At 47.6% G+C, this 18072-nt stretch overlaps 1 protein-coding gene across 1 annotated transcript in view; it reads right to left on the minus strand.

The window, feature by feature from the left end:
- Nucleotides 1-18072, minus strand: part of TRIO (trio Rho guanine nucleotide exchange factor) — a 2342529-nt gene that overhangs the window by 813365 nt on the left and 1511092 nt on the right. Inside the window, 2 exon segments of the mRNA XM_073555735.1 lie at nt 7277-7348; nt 8424-8566. Of these exon segments, the coding sequence (XP_073411836.1) occupies nt 7277-7348; nt 8424-8566 (215 nt within the window).

Raw genomic sequence — 18072 nt, forward strand, 5'->3', positions numbered from 1 at the left:
CTGATGCCGCTGTCAATAGTGACAGCGACATTGAGGAGCATGGCACAGGGAGAGAGCTCCCTGTTAGCTCCTATCGGCATAACACGATACCATCGAGTTATGCTGATGTTCTCCATGGCAATCCAGGGTCACAAGTTGATTGCGGGGGTCCTGCTCAGAGCAGGAGCTGATACACCTCCTTCCCTGCCTGTCAGACGCTGCTCTGATTCCCTGCAGTGCAGGGATGCAGGGTGCATTGACAGCGATCTGTCAATGGGAAGATGATGTCCCACAGTGGGGCAATGTAAAAAAAAAAGTTATTAAAAATTGTAAAAATATATATAAAAAATGAAATAATATTAATCGTATAGATACATTTGCATTAAAAAAATAAACAAAAAATAATTGGTATTGTCGTGTTTAGAACACCCCAACTTATAAAACTGTCAAACTAGCTAACCCCTTCAGTAAAAAATAAGCAAAAAAAGACAAAAAATTATGCTTTGTCATCATACCGCTGAAGAAAAAGTGCAATAAAACACAATCAATCAAAAAGACATATGTAAATAAAAGTGGTACCACTGAAAACAGCATCTTTCTCCGCAAAAAATGGCATCTTGCCCCGCAAAAAAAAAAATGACATACAGCTCCATCAGCAGAAAAATAAAAACGTTATAGCTCTCACAAAAAAAGCGATGAAAAATAATTATTTTTTCTGTAAAATAGATTTTACTGTGTAAAAGCAACAAAACATCAAAAATGATATAAATGTGGCTTTGCTGTAATCATACCAACCCAAAGAATAAAGCTGCTTTATCAATTTTACTACACATGGGGTGGCATTAAAAGAAAAACTATTCCTTAATTGCTGGTTTTTGTACATTCTGACTCCCAAAAATTGGAATAGAAATTGATCAAAAATGGAACCAATAAATAAGTCAATATGTCAAGCAAGAAAAAAGCGTTCACATGACATTCTAGGCCAAAATATGGAAAAATTATAGCTGTCCAAATATGGCGATGCATTTTTGCAATAAAAAGCATCCTTTACTGTGTGTGACAGCTGCCAAAAATAAAAACCTGATTTAAATCTTGTATTGCTGATAGAGTTCGTCTATGGAGACCAGCCTTGCAGTGGAAGCTCTATGGTGTCTGCTGTTTCTGGAGTTTGGAAACCAGCTTCTGTGTCATCTGCAGTTTGGAGCTTGGCAGCGGAATCTGGAAGCTTAGTATGGTGTTTTTTTCCCCTTCCCTTTTATGTTGCTCACTGTCCCCTGTGTGGTACTATCCAGGGCTGTGGAGTCGGTAAGCCAAACCTGTGACTCAGACTCCTCAATTTCCCTTACACCGACTCTGACTCCGACTCCCACATATATTGCATATACTTAAGTGAAAAATTTATTGTAGTACAATGTGAACATTAGACATTTAATCATTTTTATGATACAATAATTTAGATAGAACATAATATATATTTATTGGAATACAACTTTAGAACACAAAAAGCTGTAATAAATTGTAAATATGTAATAAACTATGTAATATCGATTATATATATATCTATAATAATAAATGCCCTAAGCAGCTTCCGGTTGTAACAACTTCCGTCCAGTTGTAACCGGTGACATCACCGCACACCTCTTTCCATGTTAACCCTCAACACACACACTCCTCTCACCTTTCACCATCTCCACTCACTCTTTCACTCCACATACGACCCTTTCTCTAACTCCATCTCTCATACTCACGCTGTCATCGCCGCTGATCCACGATCCCCGACATCTTCTTCTGCCGGCGCCATCCTAGATCCAGACGTCCTCCACACCGGCGACATGTTCTTGCGGCGACGCCATTTTGGATCGGCGAAATCCCGCGATAGTCAAGATGGCGTCGCCGCAAGATCATGTCGCCGGCGTGGATGCCGTCGGGATCCAAAATGGCGTTGGCGAAATCTCGCGAGATTTCGCCGACGCCATTTTGGATCCCGACGGCATCCACGCCGGCGACATGTTCCTGCGGCGACGCTATTTTGGATCGGCGAAATCCCGCGATAGTCAAGATGGTGTCGCCGCAAGAACATGTCGCCGGTGAGGACGACGTCGGGATCCAAAATGGCGTTGGCGAAAACTTGCGGGATTTCACGATACTCAAGATGGCGTTGCCGCAAGAACATGTCGCCGGCGTGGACAACGTCTGGATCCAGGATGGCGCCGGCGGAAGAAGATGTCGGGGATCGTGGAGCAGCGGCGATGACGGCGTGAGTATGAGAGACGGAGTGAGAGAGTGAGTGGAGTGAAAGAGTGAGTGGAGATGGTGAAAGGTGAGAGGAGTGTGTGTGTTGAGGGTTAACATGGAAAGAGGTGTGATGCTATCACATCCTCCCAATGCGATAGCATCGGGCCATAATCTAGTCTAATATATAAAGCTCAATGTGGGTGTGTATGTATGTACTTGTGTATGTCCGGGATTGGCATCAGCACCGTTGCAGCTACAGCCAAAAAATTTGGCACAGTCACACGTCTGGACCCTGAGTGTCCTATGCTATGTTGTGAGGCAAAATTTTAACCCCGCGCGTTCCAATTCACCAAACAATTTTGCCCCTATCTACATAATGGGGAAAAAGTGTGTGTTATCAAGCCCCGCCCCTCATTATGATGTCATAATGGTTGCCATGGCGATGCTCATGTCATCATAGGTTGCAAGCCCCGTCGCTCATTATGATGTCATAATGGTTGACTATGGGATGGAGGATGTGTGATGGGTATATGGGCACTGGACTATGGGATGGAGGATATGTATGACGGGTATATGGGCACGGGACTATGGGATGGCGGATATGTATATGGGCACAGGACTATGGGATGGAGGATGTGTGATGGGTATATGGGCACTGGACTATGGGATGGCCGATATGTATGATGGGTATATGGGCACGGGACTATGGGATGGAGGATATGTATGATGGGTATATGGGCATGGGACTATGAGATGAAGGATGTGTGATGGGTATATGGGCACTCGACTATGGGATGGCGAATATGTATGATGGGTATATGGGCATGGGACTATGGGATGGAGGATGTGTGATGAGTATGGGATTGTGGGATGGAGGATGTGTGATGGGTATATGGGAACTCGACTATGGGATGGCGAATATGTATGATGGGTATATGGGCATGGGACTATGGGATGGAGGATGTGTGATGAGTATGGGATTGTGGGATGGAGGATGTGTGATGGGTATATGGGAACTCGACTATGGGATGGAGGATAATTATAATTTGCTATAACTAACCACAGTTAGCTACTATGCCCGGGCAGCGCCGGGCTCTTCAGCTAGTATATATATATATATATATATATATATATTGTATATACAGTATATAACACTATGTAAGTGGCAAAAAAACAGTTTTCAACAAAAACATACTAAATAACATTTGTGCAGTCTATGAATTTGTTCTAAGAAATAGAATTGTCTCCATCAGATCCTCCTTCATAGATGACCTCAAATCTGACCTAACAATTTTAAGGCTAGAGAACAACCTCTCTACACTAACTTGGGTTGGAGGCAAAGCCGTAACCACATGGGCAACATCTCTAACAATTTCCGGGTATAAAGGAATTGCCTCATGCACAGTCAGTTTTGATGAACGGTTGAATTTTTCTATTTCTTTGAGAGCAAGTGAAACATTTTGCTGAAATATGGTCAATCTGCTTGCTATAGGAGACGGAGTGAAATCTTTTTCCTCGTGGCAACGCTTTGCCTGCTCCATGTCATCCAAATACTTGTCAAAGTCAAACTCCTCTTCTGATGAGGATGAAGATATGGCAGCAGTAACACTGTCAGGACCCAAGTCCTCTTGCGCATGGCTGTCCTCCTGTAGGCCACTCATCCTAATTGCTACCTCAGTCAGAGCTTCTTTTCCTTTAGTAAGCTGTTGATCATCAAGCAGTATACGATGACTTGGGTCCACATAACCAGCTGCCAGAAAATTTTTATTTTCCAATAGCTGTGTCTCTCTCCGTTTCATTGAAGCAGATATGCCATCTGCGATTAAACCTCCTCATAGGGACAGACAAAACAACAAGTTCTTCCACTCCGCTATGAAAATGCCAGGAGTTAAATCCTCAGCTTGTAATTTTTTAGTCATGGTAAATGGGTGATTAAGCAATTCCTTCAATTCAGCCACCTGTGTCCATTGACCTTCATTTAGGGTTACCTGAGGGTTCGCCATATCTATAAGAAACGGTTTTAGTTTAAGCAACCGTTCAATCGTTAAATAAGTGCTGCCCCACCGAGTGGCTTGATCGACAATTGCCCGTTTCCCAGCACGTCTCTTCAAGATGGAATCAATTTTAGGGGTTCTGGCGGCAATAACCAATTTCCTCACCTTTCCAATCAGATTTCCAGCATGTCCCTCTTGCAGACTATCTCTTATTGCCAGCTGCAGCGTGTGCACAACTTTCTCACTTTCTCCAGCTCGGTGCCCAGGAATCGGATCCTGTGCAGGGCAGGCACCCCTCCCCCTTCTCTCTCTCGTGAAGACGGTGGAAGACAGGACAGAGAAGGGGAGATTGCCCCCTGCAGTCTGGAGCCGATGCAGGATGGGAGCACTGCAGCATTCAAGTGAGTTTTGATAGGTGAATGCCCCTGCTTCTAGGGGGGGCAGCTGCCCCCCTGCCCCTCGCTGGCTACGGCTATGATTCACACACAGCGTTTTTGTGGATTCGTTTTTTGCAGTAAAATGCAGTGACTCTAGGCATCCCAGCAAAGTCAATGGGTTTCAAGATATGACATTCAGTCAATGGGTTTCAAGATATGACATTCAGACACTTTGTTTTGTGAGGATCCATTTTTGGGCTGAATGAGCATGTCAGTTTGTGTGGCGTTTCTCTAATCTGCTTTTGCTATTGAACACATTATCTATGAGCTCAAAAACCTTTCAGGTGATGCGGTTTTTTAAAAAGCTGATCTGCTTTTGAAGCTGAAAAACGTATCCTCAAAAAACGCAGCAAAAACACTGTGTGTGAATGTAGCCTTAGATCAGGAATAGAACAGCCATTTATAGGACATTTCATAACTTTCCCAAATTCATATGAAAAAAATATTCAGCACATTCTGCATTGAACTACTGTACCCAATTTATTATATATTTTAGGAGTTGGAGTCGGTCCATTTTATACCGACTCCACCAAAATGAGCACCGACTCCAAGACTCCGACTTCACAGCCCTGGTACTATCTGCAGTGGTGAGGCTAGTGCCCCTTGCTGGCCAGTGAACTAGCCAGGGCAGTGCTAGATGACAGTGAAGGACAAGGTTCCTGATGGCAATGGGGGGGAGGACATACTTAGGAAGTTAGGGAAGTGCAGGAACAGGCTCAGGTTTGAGCTCAGGTGGTAATCACTCCCCATTTCCCTATCGTTAGGGTCTTCCTCTCCCCATTTCCATTTGTGTGTGTTGCGCCGTCGGCTGACCGAACCCCCGTTGGGTTGTGTCAAATCGTTACAGAGGCACTGTGGACGCCATAGGACCTGTGATCTGTCAGTATCCCTCTTTCTAGACGTGCATAAAAGTGCAGTAGACTACAGTTTTGTGCACTTCTGAAAAGAAGGAGGACACTGAACAGAGTTCAGACTGAGTCCAGAGTAACTGCTGCCTTATTATAGTGAATTGATCCCTCGGGGGGTTGAATCTGAGTCACATCGCTCGGAAATTTAGATGGAAACCCCAAAGTAAGTGCTCAGCATAGAGCGCTACATAAATGAGATCCTAAATGTTATGTAAGATGCTCCACATAAAAGCTTAAAAGCAATCCACAAAAAAACCAAGTTCCAACTTAGTTCTGTCATCTGTTAACGGAAATATAAAGGGCTTCCACGTTACTGGTGGTACAGAGGCTCTAGAAAAGTGAAATGGCTTCTTGCCCCCCCCCAAAAAAAAAAAGAAATATGCAAATTCTGTGCTCCCAAATCCAAATGCACTCCTTCCTTCTGAGCCCCAGTGTGTCTAAAATACCTTTAGAGCCCACGTTTGGCATTTTTGTAGCGATGAGAACCCGATTAATATACAGGTACTTGTCTCCAGAAGAATGAGCTGGGCATAACGTACTGGTGACTACAATGTACTGTGGTCACTACAATGGTAGTTTTCAGTTTTCACCCAGCAACATCCACTGCTGATTATTACTGGAAAACACTCATGGAGTCAAAATCGTCACTACACCTGTAGATAAACTCCCAAAGGGGTATAATTTCCAAAATGGAGTCACTTGAGGGGGGGAATCTTTTTTTCTAGCACTTAGGGGCTCTATATATGGAATCCACAAACTACTGTGTAGGAAAATCTGCACTCCAGCAGGCAAATAGCATTCTGACTTTACAAAGCCTTGCTGTGTAGGCTAAGTAGTACTGTACAGCCACATATGGGGTATTTCTATATTCAGCAAAACTTGTTGGACACATTTTGGTGCCATTTTTACCCATTTCCCAGTATGAAAATGTAAAATCAGTAAAAATTAGCTAACACAAAATCTTGGTGTTAAAAATAATTATTTTTTCTTCACTGCCCAATGGTATCAAATTCTGTGACACATCTGTGGTTTCAATATGATCACTGCACCCCTAGATGAATTCATTCAGAGGTGTAGTTTGTAAAATGAGGCCACTTATGAGGGGTTCTGCTGGTATGACATCTCAGGGGCTCTACCAATATGATATGGCACCCTCAAACCAGTCTAGCAAAATCTGAATTCCATTATGGCGCTTCTTCCCTTCTGAGCTTTGCACTGTGCATCAAAAGTCTGTGTACTCAGGAGAAACTGCACAACAAATTTTGGGGTCCATTTTCTCCCGTTATCCTTGTGAAAATGCAAAACGTGGGGCTAAAAAACATTTTGGTGGGAAAAATGTCATTTTTTTATTTTCATAGCTCAATGTTGTAAACTTCTATGAAGCAACTGGAGGGTCAAGGTGGTCACCACACATCTAAATAAGTTTCCTGAGGGGTCTAGTTTCCAAAATAGTGTCACTAGGGGATTTCCACTGTTTCGGCACATCAGGGGCTCTCCAGATGCGACATGGCATCTGCTAATTATTCCAGGAAATTTTGCATTCAAAAAGTAAAATGGCGCTCCTTCCCTTCCAAGCCGTGCCATACGACTAAACAGTAGGTTGGTCAAAACAGGGAATACCAACTTCGGGGTGAAGGGGTTAAAACTGTTTAGATAAATATACCTAGAGTTCTTATAGACAGCTTAAAACAGTTTATGTTTTTTTAAACTTTTTAATACGTACATTTTGGCACTTGTACTGGAATGTAAGCCAGATTCCAGACTCCCTTCACCTGTTTCTTCTCCTCTGTTACATCTTAAAAGAAACAATAGTAAAGGTGCTATAACACTGTATATGACATTGCAAAGCATGCGTAACCCCCTGCAATATCTACCACACTACCTATAATAATTTTTTCACATTTCCTATAATCTTATGGTATTTCAGAGAAAAGTCAAAATAAAACTGTATAAAATGAGGAATTTTTTTTAAAAAAATGGAATTTTACAATGAAAGCTTTCCTGACTTTAAACATGCCATATATACTTGAGTATAAGCCGTGTTTTTCAGCATATTTTTTGTCCTGAACAAGCCCCCTTTGGTTTATTATTTAGTGAGGGTCCCAGATGAGGGAGGGGGAGCTCCCATCAGCCTACACCTGCTGTTGCTAATAACAGCGAGATCAGGCACCAGCTGATGGGAGTGTTCAACAGCCTTCACTGTAAATAAATACATTCAGCTCAGTTAGTTGACTGAAGATCACCACAAGAATTTTCTCATGGTGATCTGCGGTGAACACACCTGAGCTGAACTGTGGTGAACTCTCTGGCTTTTTCTCAAGGTGCTGAACTCACTGCAGTTCTGCCCGGCTGGGAAAGTAGATTCATTAACCCACGGTAACTGCATGGTAATCAAAGGGGTTGTCCCAGTTCAGAAAACTTTCTTCTATAAGTTGTGATAGTCATAAAAGGAAACATGGTTACCCTTCTCAGGTCAAGATCTGGCTCTCTGTCACAGCACTCACTCACCTGTGATTGGCTGTGATGCTGTCAACGTGATGTTAGTAGTGGTGACAAACAATATATACACCGATGCGTGTCAGAGAGTAAGATAAATTTTGTTTTTTTATGACTATCACAGCTTATAGAAGAAAGTTTTCTGGAACAGACTTTTTCCACAGACAGATTGTCACAAGCCGAACATGTAGCAACCAACAACATGCACATAACTTTGGATAGTTTAATTTTTATTCTATTTTCCTATAACATTTTTATACCAAGTTCCAGGATATTATTTCTCACAGCCAGTTTTATAAACTCTTCAATTGGCATGTTAGAAGAAATCTTCCATCAACTCAAACTGATGAATGTAGAAGTAAATCACCACTTACCGTCTAGCAGATTTTTGTTTTGTGGATACTGTTTTAGGTATATGAATAGGTTCTTTCAGAGCACCTCTCAAATGAATTGTTCTGTCTTGTATTACTTCTCGTATATGTTTAATCCAGTCTTGCTTGTTCTCAATACTAGAACCCTAAAAAATAATGTAACATTAAGTAAATGCAAAATTTAAAGACGGCATAAAACTACTAATATTTCCAAAGTTATTCAACACAAAAAAACAAGCAACGTTGGGAAACATTAACGTGAACATCTTTTATAAGAATATATAATATCAACTCATTAGCAATACACAGTTTAGGTATAAATAGAGTAAGTCAATTGCTGCAGTATAAATTATTAGTTTTGACCTCATAAAAACCAAGTTCGTAATTTTGTGTGCTTGGTCCTGTGCTTCAATCCCAAGCTATTGTAAATTTACAGTGCAGGGTTAAAGAGTGACTAAACATTCTTCCTGATTTTTCATATATATACATATAAGCAGGCATGTGAACTGCTACAATCAGAAAAACATGTGGGATATTCCAGGTGCTGCAAGTGTATGAAGTATGTTCAAAGTCAAATAGAAGAAGATAATTTTTTTATTCTATTACTAGCTGAAGAGCCTGGCGTTGCCCGGGCATATTAACTAACTGTGGTTAGTTGTGAGCCTCTGTCCTCTTGCAGTGTGTACTGCAGCAGCACCTCACTTCTCTCATTTTCCCATCACGCCTCTCATTTTCCCCCTCACATCTCTCATTATGGTGCTTGAACCTCTAGGTTCAAGCAACATATTTTTAATCCGAAGAAAGCACTATCATGTAATCCGAACGCTGCTAACTTATTCTCCTTATTAATATTATAGTGCTTTGAAGAAAGCACTATCATGTAATCTGAACGCTGCTAACTTATTATAGTGCTTTGAAAAAAGCACTATCATGCAATCCGAACGCTGCCAACTTATTATAGTGCTTTGAAAAAAGCACTATCATGTAATCCGAACGCTGCTAACTTACCATAGTGCTTTGAAAAAAAGCACTATCTTGTAATCCGAACGCTGCTAACTTCCTATAGTGCTTTGAAAAAAAGCACTAGCTTGTAATCCGAACGCTGCTAACTTATTATAGTGCTTTGAAAAAAGCACTATCCTGTAATACGAACGCTGCTAACTTATTATAGTGCTTTGAAAAAAGCACTATCCTGTAATACGAACGCTGCTAACTTATTATAGTGCTTTGAAAAAAGCACTATCCTGTAATACGAACGCTGCTAACTTATTATAGTGCTTTGAAAAAGGCACTATCTTGTAATCCGAACGCTGCTAACTAGGGATGAGCGATATTGCCCGATATCATATCGGAATTCCGATTTCCAATATTGAAAAAATATCGGCTATCGGAATTTCCGATTTCTGATATCAATGCAAGTCAATGGGAGAAAAAAAATCGGAATTACAAAATGACCACTACAGTGCTATATAATGGACAAAATGGAGGGGAACCACCTCAGGATAATGGGGAAGGAGTTGGCAGAGGCAGAGGAGCAAAAAAAATTTGCAAGAAAAATGCACAGAGCGAAAGCTATAGCAGGAAAACTGGTCGCCATCTTCTTAACAGCTGTGTTTTTTCTTTGGGTTAGGATTAGTTGGGGTAGGGTTAGGGTTTATGGTTAGTAGAGTAAGGGTGAGTGCACACGCTGCGGATTCTGCTGCGGGTTAGGGTTAGTAGAGTTAGGGTAAGGGTTAGGGGTTAGGGTTAGGTAGGGTTAGGTGAGTAAGGGTTTAAGGTTAGAGTTATGCTTATAGTTAGTAGTGTTAGGGGTTAGGGTTAGTTATGGTTAGGGTTAGTAGGTTAAGGGGTTAGGGGTTAGGGTTAGTTAGGGTTACTAGAGTCAGGATTTATGGTTAGGATTATGCTAATAGTTAGTAGGGTTAGGGGTTAGGGTTAGTTAGGGTTATGGTTAGGGTTAGTAGGGTTAGGGTAAGGGTTAGGGATATGGCTAGGGTAAGGGTTAGGCTTTAGGGTTAGTAGGGTTAGGGGTTAGGGTTAGGTTAAGTGTTAGGGTTAGTAGGGTTAGGATTAGGGGTTAGGGTTAGTTAGGGTTAGGTTAAGGGTTAGGGGTTAGGGTTAGTAGGGTTAGGGTTAGTTAGGGCTAGGTTAAGGGTTAGGGGTTAGGGTTTGCAGGGTTAGGGTTAGTAGGGTTAGGGTTTACGGTTAGGGTTATGCTTATAGTTAGCAGGGTTAGGGTTAGTTAGGGTTATGGTTAGGGTTAGTAGGGTTAGGGTAAGGGTTAGGGGTTAGTAGGGTTAGTAGAGTCAGGGTTTACAGTTAGGGTTATGTTTATAGTTAGTAGGGTTAGGGTTAGGGGATAGGGTTAGGTAGGGATATGGTTAGGGTTAGTGTTAGGGGTTAGGGTTAGTAGGGTTAGCATAAGGGTTAGGGTTTAGGGATATTAGGGTTAGTGTTAGTTAGGGTTAGGTTAAGGGTTAGTAGGGTTAGGGTTAGTAGGGTTAGGGGTTAAGGTTAGTTAGGGTTAGGTTAAGGGTGAGGGGTTAGGGTTAGTAGGGTTAGGGTTAGCTAGGGTTAGGTTAAGGATTAGGGGTTAGGGTTAGTAGGTTTAGGGTAAGGGTTAGGGTTAGTACAGTCAGGGTTTACGGTTAGGGTTATGCTTATCGTTAGTAGGGTTACGGTTAGGGGTTAGGATTAGTAGGGTTAGGGTTTAGGGTTATGCTTATGGTTAGTAGAGATTTCCGATGTGAAAAAAATAGCGGAATCGGAATTCATGTAATCCGAATGCTGCTAACTTGCTATAGTGCTTTGAAGAAAGCACTATCATGTAATCCGAACGCTGCTAACCAGTGTTGAGCATTCCGATACCGCAAGTATCGGGTATCGGCCGATACTTGCTGTATCGGAATTCCGATACCGACTTCCGATATTTTTTCAATATCGGAATTCGGCATCGGAATCGGAAGTTCAGTTGATTGACGGCCTGACGTCATCATGATGCGCGGTGTGTGCGCATCATGATGCGCCGTCATTTCGGGCCTTCCGGGGGTCTCTGCCGGCCTGCCGGGGGGCTGTGCCGGCCTGCCGGGGGGCTGTGTGGACTGCCCGGGGTCTGTACCGGCCTGCCGGGGGGCTGTGCCGGCCTGCCGGTGGTCTGTGCACCCTGTGGGGGTCTGTACCGGCCTGCCGGGGGGCTGTGCCGGCCTGCCGGGGGGCTGTGCTGATGTCCGGGGGTCTGTGCAAGCATCGTCCGATGGGACTACAAGTCCCATCTGGCGATGCCTGCTACCATGACAGTGATTGACACATTAGCCAATGATGGGACAGTAGTAGTCCCATCATCCGGCTAATGTGTTAAATGTTAAAAAAAAAAAAAAAATACTACATACATGCTACATGCATGCTACATACATACTACATGCTACATACATACTACATATATACTACATACATACTACATACATGCTACATACATACTACATGCATGCTACATACATACTACATATATACTACATACATACTACATACATACTACATGCTACATACATACTACATACATACTACATACATACTACATATATACTACATGCATGCTACATACATACTACATGCTACATACATACCACATACATACTACATACATACTACATACTACATATATACTACATGCATGCTACATACATACTACATGCTACATACATACCACATACATACTACATACATACTACATACTACATACATACTACATGCTACATACATACTACATATATACTACATGCATGCTACATACATACTACATATATACTACATGCATGCTACATACATACTACATGCTACATGCATGCTACATACATACTACATACATACTACATGCTACATACATACCACATATATACTACATACATACAATACATTCATACAATACATACATAGACATACAGTACATATAACATAGAGTAACATACTTACCAATACTTGTCACATTGTTCCCCGAAGCCATTGTCGTCTACGGAATAAATATTAACATAACAAACCACAAAAATACTCACCCACGATCCGAAGCAGTCCACGAGTGTGTCCCACGACGATCTTGGGTAGAGAATTGCAGCATCAGATGATGCTGCCGTTCTCTACGGGCTGCAGGAATCCAATGACGGAAGGTAGGTATCCTTCCGCACTGTATTCCTCCGCCACTTAAAAAAAAAAAGTCCCTAGTCTCACTTTATGCCATTGCTGTGTGGGAAATTCGGGAAATATCGGACGGTCTCCAATGCTTTTCAATGGGAAATGGCAAAACGTGCCCTGAGGCGATTCAAATGGCAGTTAAGCTCATTGATATGCGCAGGCACACCCAGTTACTATGCCAACGCCTACGAACGTCACATGACGCCCCAAGGACAGAGCTTCTGCCACATAATATCAGCTCTTAAAGCGAAACCCACAGCACTAATGCAAATCTAGCTTCATCACATTACACATGCCCCTGATAGAGAATGTCTGCCAAAGTGGATTTAGAAGAAGCCCAGTGAGCCAAACTAGCTCCTAAAGGGCCGACGCGCCAAAGTGATTGTTAAAGGGCCGACACGCCAAATCGAAAGCTGAGTGACCATAGGCTCCAAATGGGAGGCTGATCGACTCCCCGGCCTCCAAATGGGAGGCTGATCGACTCCCCGGCCTCCAAATGGGAGGCTGATCGACTCCCCGGCCTCCAAATCGGAGGATGAGCCACCCCGGCCTCCAAATTGGAGGCTGATCGACCCCGGCCTCCAAATCGGAGGCTGAGCCACCCCGGCCTCCAAATCGGAGGCTGAGCCACCCCGGCCTCCAAATCGGAGGCTGAGCCACCCCGGCCTCCAAATCGGAGGCTGAGCCACCCCGGCCTCCAAATCGGAGGCTGAGTCACTCCAGCCACCAAATCGGAGGCTGAGCCCAACCGTCCTCCAAATCGGAGGCTGAGCCACCCCGGCCTCCAAATCGGAGGCTGAGCGATCCCGGCCTCCAAATCGGAAGCTGATCGACCTCGGGGTCCAAATCGGAGGCTCAACGACCCCGGCCTCCAAATCGGAGGCTCAACGACCCCGGCCTCCAAATCGGAGGCTCAACGACCCCAGCCTCCAAATCGGAGGCTCAACGACCCCGGCCTCCAAATCGGAGGCTCAACGACCCCGGCCTCCAAATCGGAGGCTCAACGACCCCGGCCTCCAAATCGGAGGCTCTTTGACCTCGGCCTCCAAATCGGAAGCTCATCGACCCCGGCCTCCAAATCGGAAGCTCATCGACCCCGGCCTCCAAATCGGAGGCTGAGCGACCCCAGCCTCCAAATCTTACCCAGAGTGGCCCCACCCACCAAATCGGACCCAGAGAGACCCTGACCACCAAACCGGACCCTGAGGGGACCCGCCCACCAAATTGGACCCAGAGTGGCCCCGCCCACCAAATCAGACCCAGAGTGGCCCGACCCACAAAATTGGACCCTGATGGGCCCCACCCACAAAATCGGACCCTGAGGGGATCCGGCCACAAAATCAGACCCTGAGGGGCCCCACTCACAAAATCGGACCCTGAGGGGCCCCACCCACAAAATCAGATGCTGAGGGGCCACACCCACAAAATCTGACCCTGAGGGGCCCCGCCCACCAAATCAGACCCAGATTTGCCTTGCCCGCCAAATCGGACCCTGATGGGCCCTGCTCACCAAATCAGACCCTGAGAGGCCCAACCCACCAATTCGGACCCTGAGGGACCCCGCCCACCAATGGGACTCTGAGAGATCCCGCCAACCAAATCAGACCCTGAGGGGCCCCGGTCACCAAATCGGACCCTGAGGGGCCCCGCTCACCAAATCAGACCCTGAGGGGCCCTGCTTACCAAATTGAACTCTGAGGGGCTCCGCTCACCAAATCGGACCCTGAGCGGCCCCGCCCACCAAATCAGATTCTGAAAGGCCCCACCCACAAAATCGGACCCTGAGGGGCCCCAACCACAAAATCGAACCTAGAGTGGCCCAGCTCACCAAATCGGACCCTGAGGGGCCCCACCCACAAAATCAAACCCTGAGGGGCACCGGCCACAAAATCGGACCCTGAGGGGCACCGGCCACAAAATCGGACCCTGAGGGGCCCCGGCCACAAAATCGGACACTGAGGGGCCCCGGCCAGAAAATCAGACCCTGAGGGGCCCCACCCACCAAATCGGACCCTGAGGGGCCCCGCCCACCAAATCAGACCCAGAATGGACACCGCCCACCAAATCAGACCCTGAGGGGACCCGCCCACCAAATCGCACCCTGAGGGGCTCCGCCAACCAAACCGGCCCTCAGGGGCCCCGCTCACCAAATCGGACCCTGAGGGGCCCCGGCCACAAAATCGGACCCTGAGGGGACCCGGCCACAAAATCAGACCCTGAGGGGCCCCAAACACCAAATCGAACCCTGAGGGGCCCCGGCCACCAAATCGGACCCTGAAGGGCCCCGGCAACCAAATCAGACCCTGAGGGGCCCCACTCACCAAATCGGACTCTGAGGGGCCCCGGCCACAAAATCGGACCCTGAGGGGCCCCACCCACAAAATTGGGCCATGAGAGGCCCCACCCACAAAATTGGGCCATGAGGCCAAAGTGGCCCCTGAGAGGCACCCACAGTTAAAACAGATCCTGAGTTGAAAGTCTTGCAGGGTCAGCAGGCAAGTCTCTCTTAAAGGGGCAGCCCGGGCACCATTTCAAACCACTATCTGTACTTCCTTCAGGAAATACACATCTAGTTATTATAGTGGTTTGAAAAAAACCACTATATTGTAATCCGAACGATGCTAACTTATTCTTCTTATTATTATTAAGTTGATTTCCGCAATTAATGCGGCCCGAACCGCTACACGCACAGACTCCGTTGAGGTGTCGTTTCGAAGCCAGCGTCCACGAGAGGTGTGCTAAGTATTTTTCGTGTCGATCGGATTTGTAGTTTTTGCGCAATTTGCGTTTGAAATTTATTTTTCCCGTCATTGGAATGAACTGTCTCCAATGCTTTTCAATAGGAAATGGCAAAACGTGCCCTGAGGCGATTGAAATGACAGTTGAGCTCATTGATATGCGCAGGCAGACCCAGTTACTATGCCAACGCCTACGAACGTCACATGACATCTCCAGAACAGAGATTCTGCCACATAATATCAGCTCTTAAAGTGAAACCCACAGCACAAATGCAAATCTAGCTTCATCACATGACACACGCCCCTGAGAGAGAATGTGTGCGTAAAAGTGGATTTAAAAGAAGCCCAGTGAGCCAAACTAGCTCTTAAAGGGCCAACGCGCCAAAGTGATTGTTAAAGGGCCAGCGCACCCAAATGAGTCTTAAAGGGCCGACACACCAAATCGGAGACTGAGCCACCCCGGCCTCCAAATCGGAGGCTGAGCCACCCCGGCCTCCAAATCGGACGCTGAGCCACCCCGGCCTCCAAATCGGAGGCTGATCCACCCCGGCCTCCAATTCGGAGGCTGATCGACCCCGGCCTCCAAATCGGAGGCTGAGCCACCCCGGCCTCCAAATCGGAGGCTGAGCCACCCCGGCCTCCAAATCGGAGGCTGAGCCACCCCGGCCTCCAAATCGGAGGCTGAGCCACCCCGGCCTCCAAATCGGAGGCTGAGCCACCCCGGCCTCCAAATCGGAGGCTGAACCACCCCGGCCTCCAAATCGGAGGCTGAGCCACCCCGGCCTCCAAATCGGAGGCTGAGCCACCCCGGCCTCCAAATCGGAGGCTGAGCCACCCCGGCCTCCAAATCGGAGGCTGAGCGACCCCGGCCTCCAAATCGGAGGCTGAGCCAACCCGGCCTCCAAATCGAAGGCTGATCCACCCCGGCCTCCAAATCGGAGGCTAATCCACCCCGGCCTCCAAATCGGAGGCTGAGCCACCCCGGCCTCCAAATCGGAGGCTGAGCCACCCCGGCCTCCAAATCGGAGGCTGAGCGACCCCGGCCTCCAAATCGGAGGCTGAGCGACCCCGGCCTCCAAATCGGAGGCTGAGCCATCCCGGCCTCCAAATCGGAGGCTGAGCCACCCCGGCCTCCAAATCGGAGGCTGAGCCACCCCGGCCTCCAAATCGGAGGCTGAGCGACCCCGGCCTCCAAATCGGAGGCTGAGCGACCCCGGCCTCCAAATCGGAGGCTGAGCCATCCCGGCCTCCAAATCGGAGGCTGAGCCACTCCGGCCTCCAAATCGGAGGCTGAGCCACCCCGGCCTCCAAATCGGAGGCTGAGCCACCCCGGCCTCCAAATCGGAGGCTGAGCCACCCCGGCCTCCAAATCGGAGGCTGAGCCACCCCGGCCTCCAAATCGGAGGCTCATCGACCCCGGCCTCCAAATCGGAAGCTCATCGACCCCTGCCTCCAAATCGGAGGCTCTTTGACCTCGGCCTCCAAATCGGAAACTCAACGACCCCGGCCTCCAAATTAGAGGCTGAGCGACACCAGCCACCAAATCTTACCCAGAGTGGCCCCACCCACCAAATCAGACCCAGAGAGGCCCTGCCCACCAAATCGGACCCTGAGGGGCCCCGCCCACCAAATCGGACCCTGTGGGGCCCCGCCCACCAAATCGGACCCTGAGAGGCCCCGCCCACCAAATTGGACCCAGAGTGGTCCCGCCCACCAAATTGGACCCAGAGTGGTCCCGCCCACCAAATTGGACCCAGTGGGGCTCCGCCCACAAAATCAGACCCAGAGGGGCCCCTGCCACAAAATCAGACCCTGAGGGGCCGCGGCCACAAAATCGGACCCTGATGGGCCCCAGTCACAAAATTGGACACTGATAGGCCCCGGCCACAAAATCGGACCCTGAGGGGCCCCAACCACAAAATCGGACCCTGAGGGGACCCAACCACAAAATCGGACCCTGAGAGGCCCCGCCCACCAAATTGGACCCAGAGTGGTCCCGCCCACCAAATTGGACCCAGAGGGGCCCCACCCACAAAATCGGACCCAGAGGGGCCCCTGCCACAAAATCGAACCCAGAGGGGCCGCGGCCACAAAATCAGACCCTGAGGGGCCACGGCCACAAAATCGGACCCTGAGGGGCCCCAACCACAAAATCGGACCCTGAGGGGACCCAACCACAAAATCGGACCCTGAGGGGCCCCTGACACAAAATCGGACCCTGACGGGCCCCGGCCACAAAATCGGACCCTGAGGGGCCCCACCCACAAAATTGGACCCTGAGGGGTTTCGGCCACAAAAATCGGATCCTGAGTGGCCCCGGCCGCAAAATCGGACCCTGAGGGGCCCCAACCACAAAATCGGACCCTGAGGGGACCCAACCACAAAATCGGACCCTGAGGGGCCCCTGACACAAAATCGGACCCTGACGGGCCCCGGCCACAAAATCGGACCCTGAGGGGCCCCACCCACAAAATTGGACCCTGAGGGGTTTCGGCCACAAAAATCGGATCCTGAGTGGCCCCGGCCGCAAAATCGGACCCTGAGGGGCCCCAGCCACAAAATCGGACCTTGAGGGGCCCCACCCACCAAATCAGACCCTGAGGGGCCCCGGCCACCAAATCGGACCCTGAGGGGCCCCGGCCACCAAATCGGACCCTGAGTGGCCCCGGCCACAAAATCGGACCCTGAGGGGCCCCACCCACAAAATCGGACCCTGAGGGGCCCCACCC

Source organism: Dendrobates tinctorius, unplaced genomic scaffold (genome assembly GCF_039654945.1).
Source record: "Dendrobates tinctorius isolate UK_male_01 unplaced genomic scaffold, ASM3965494v1 ptg000229l, whole genome shotgun sequence".
NCBI lineage: Eukaryota > Metazoa > Chordata > Amphibia > Anura > Dendrobatidae > Dendrobates > Dendrobates tinctorius.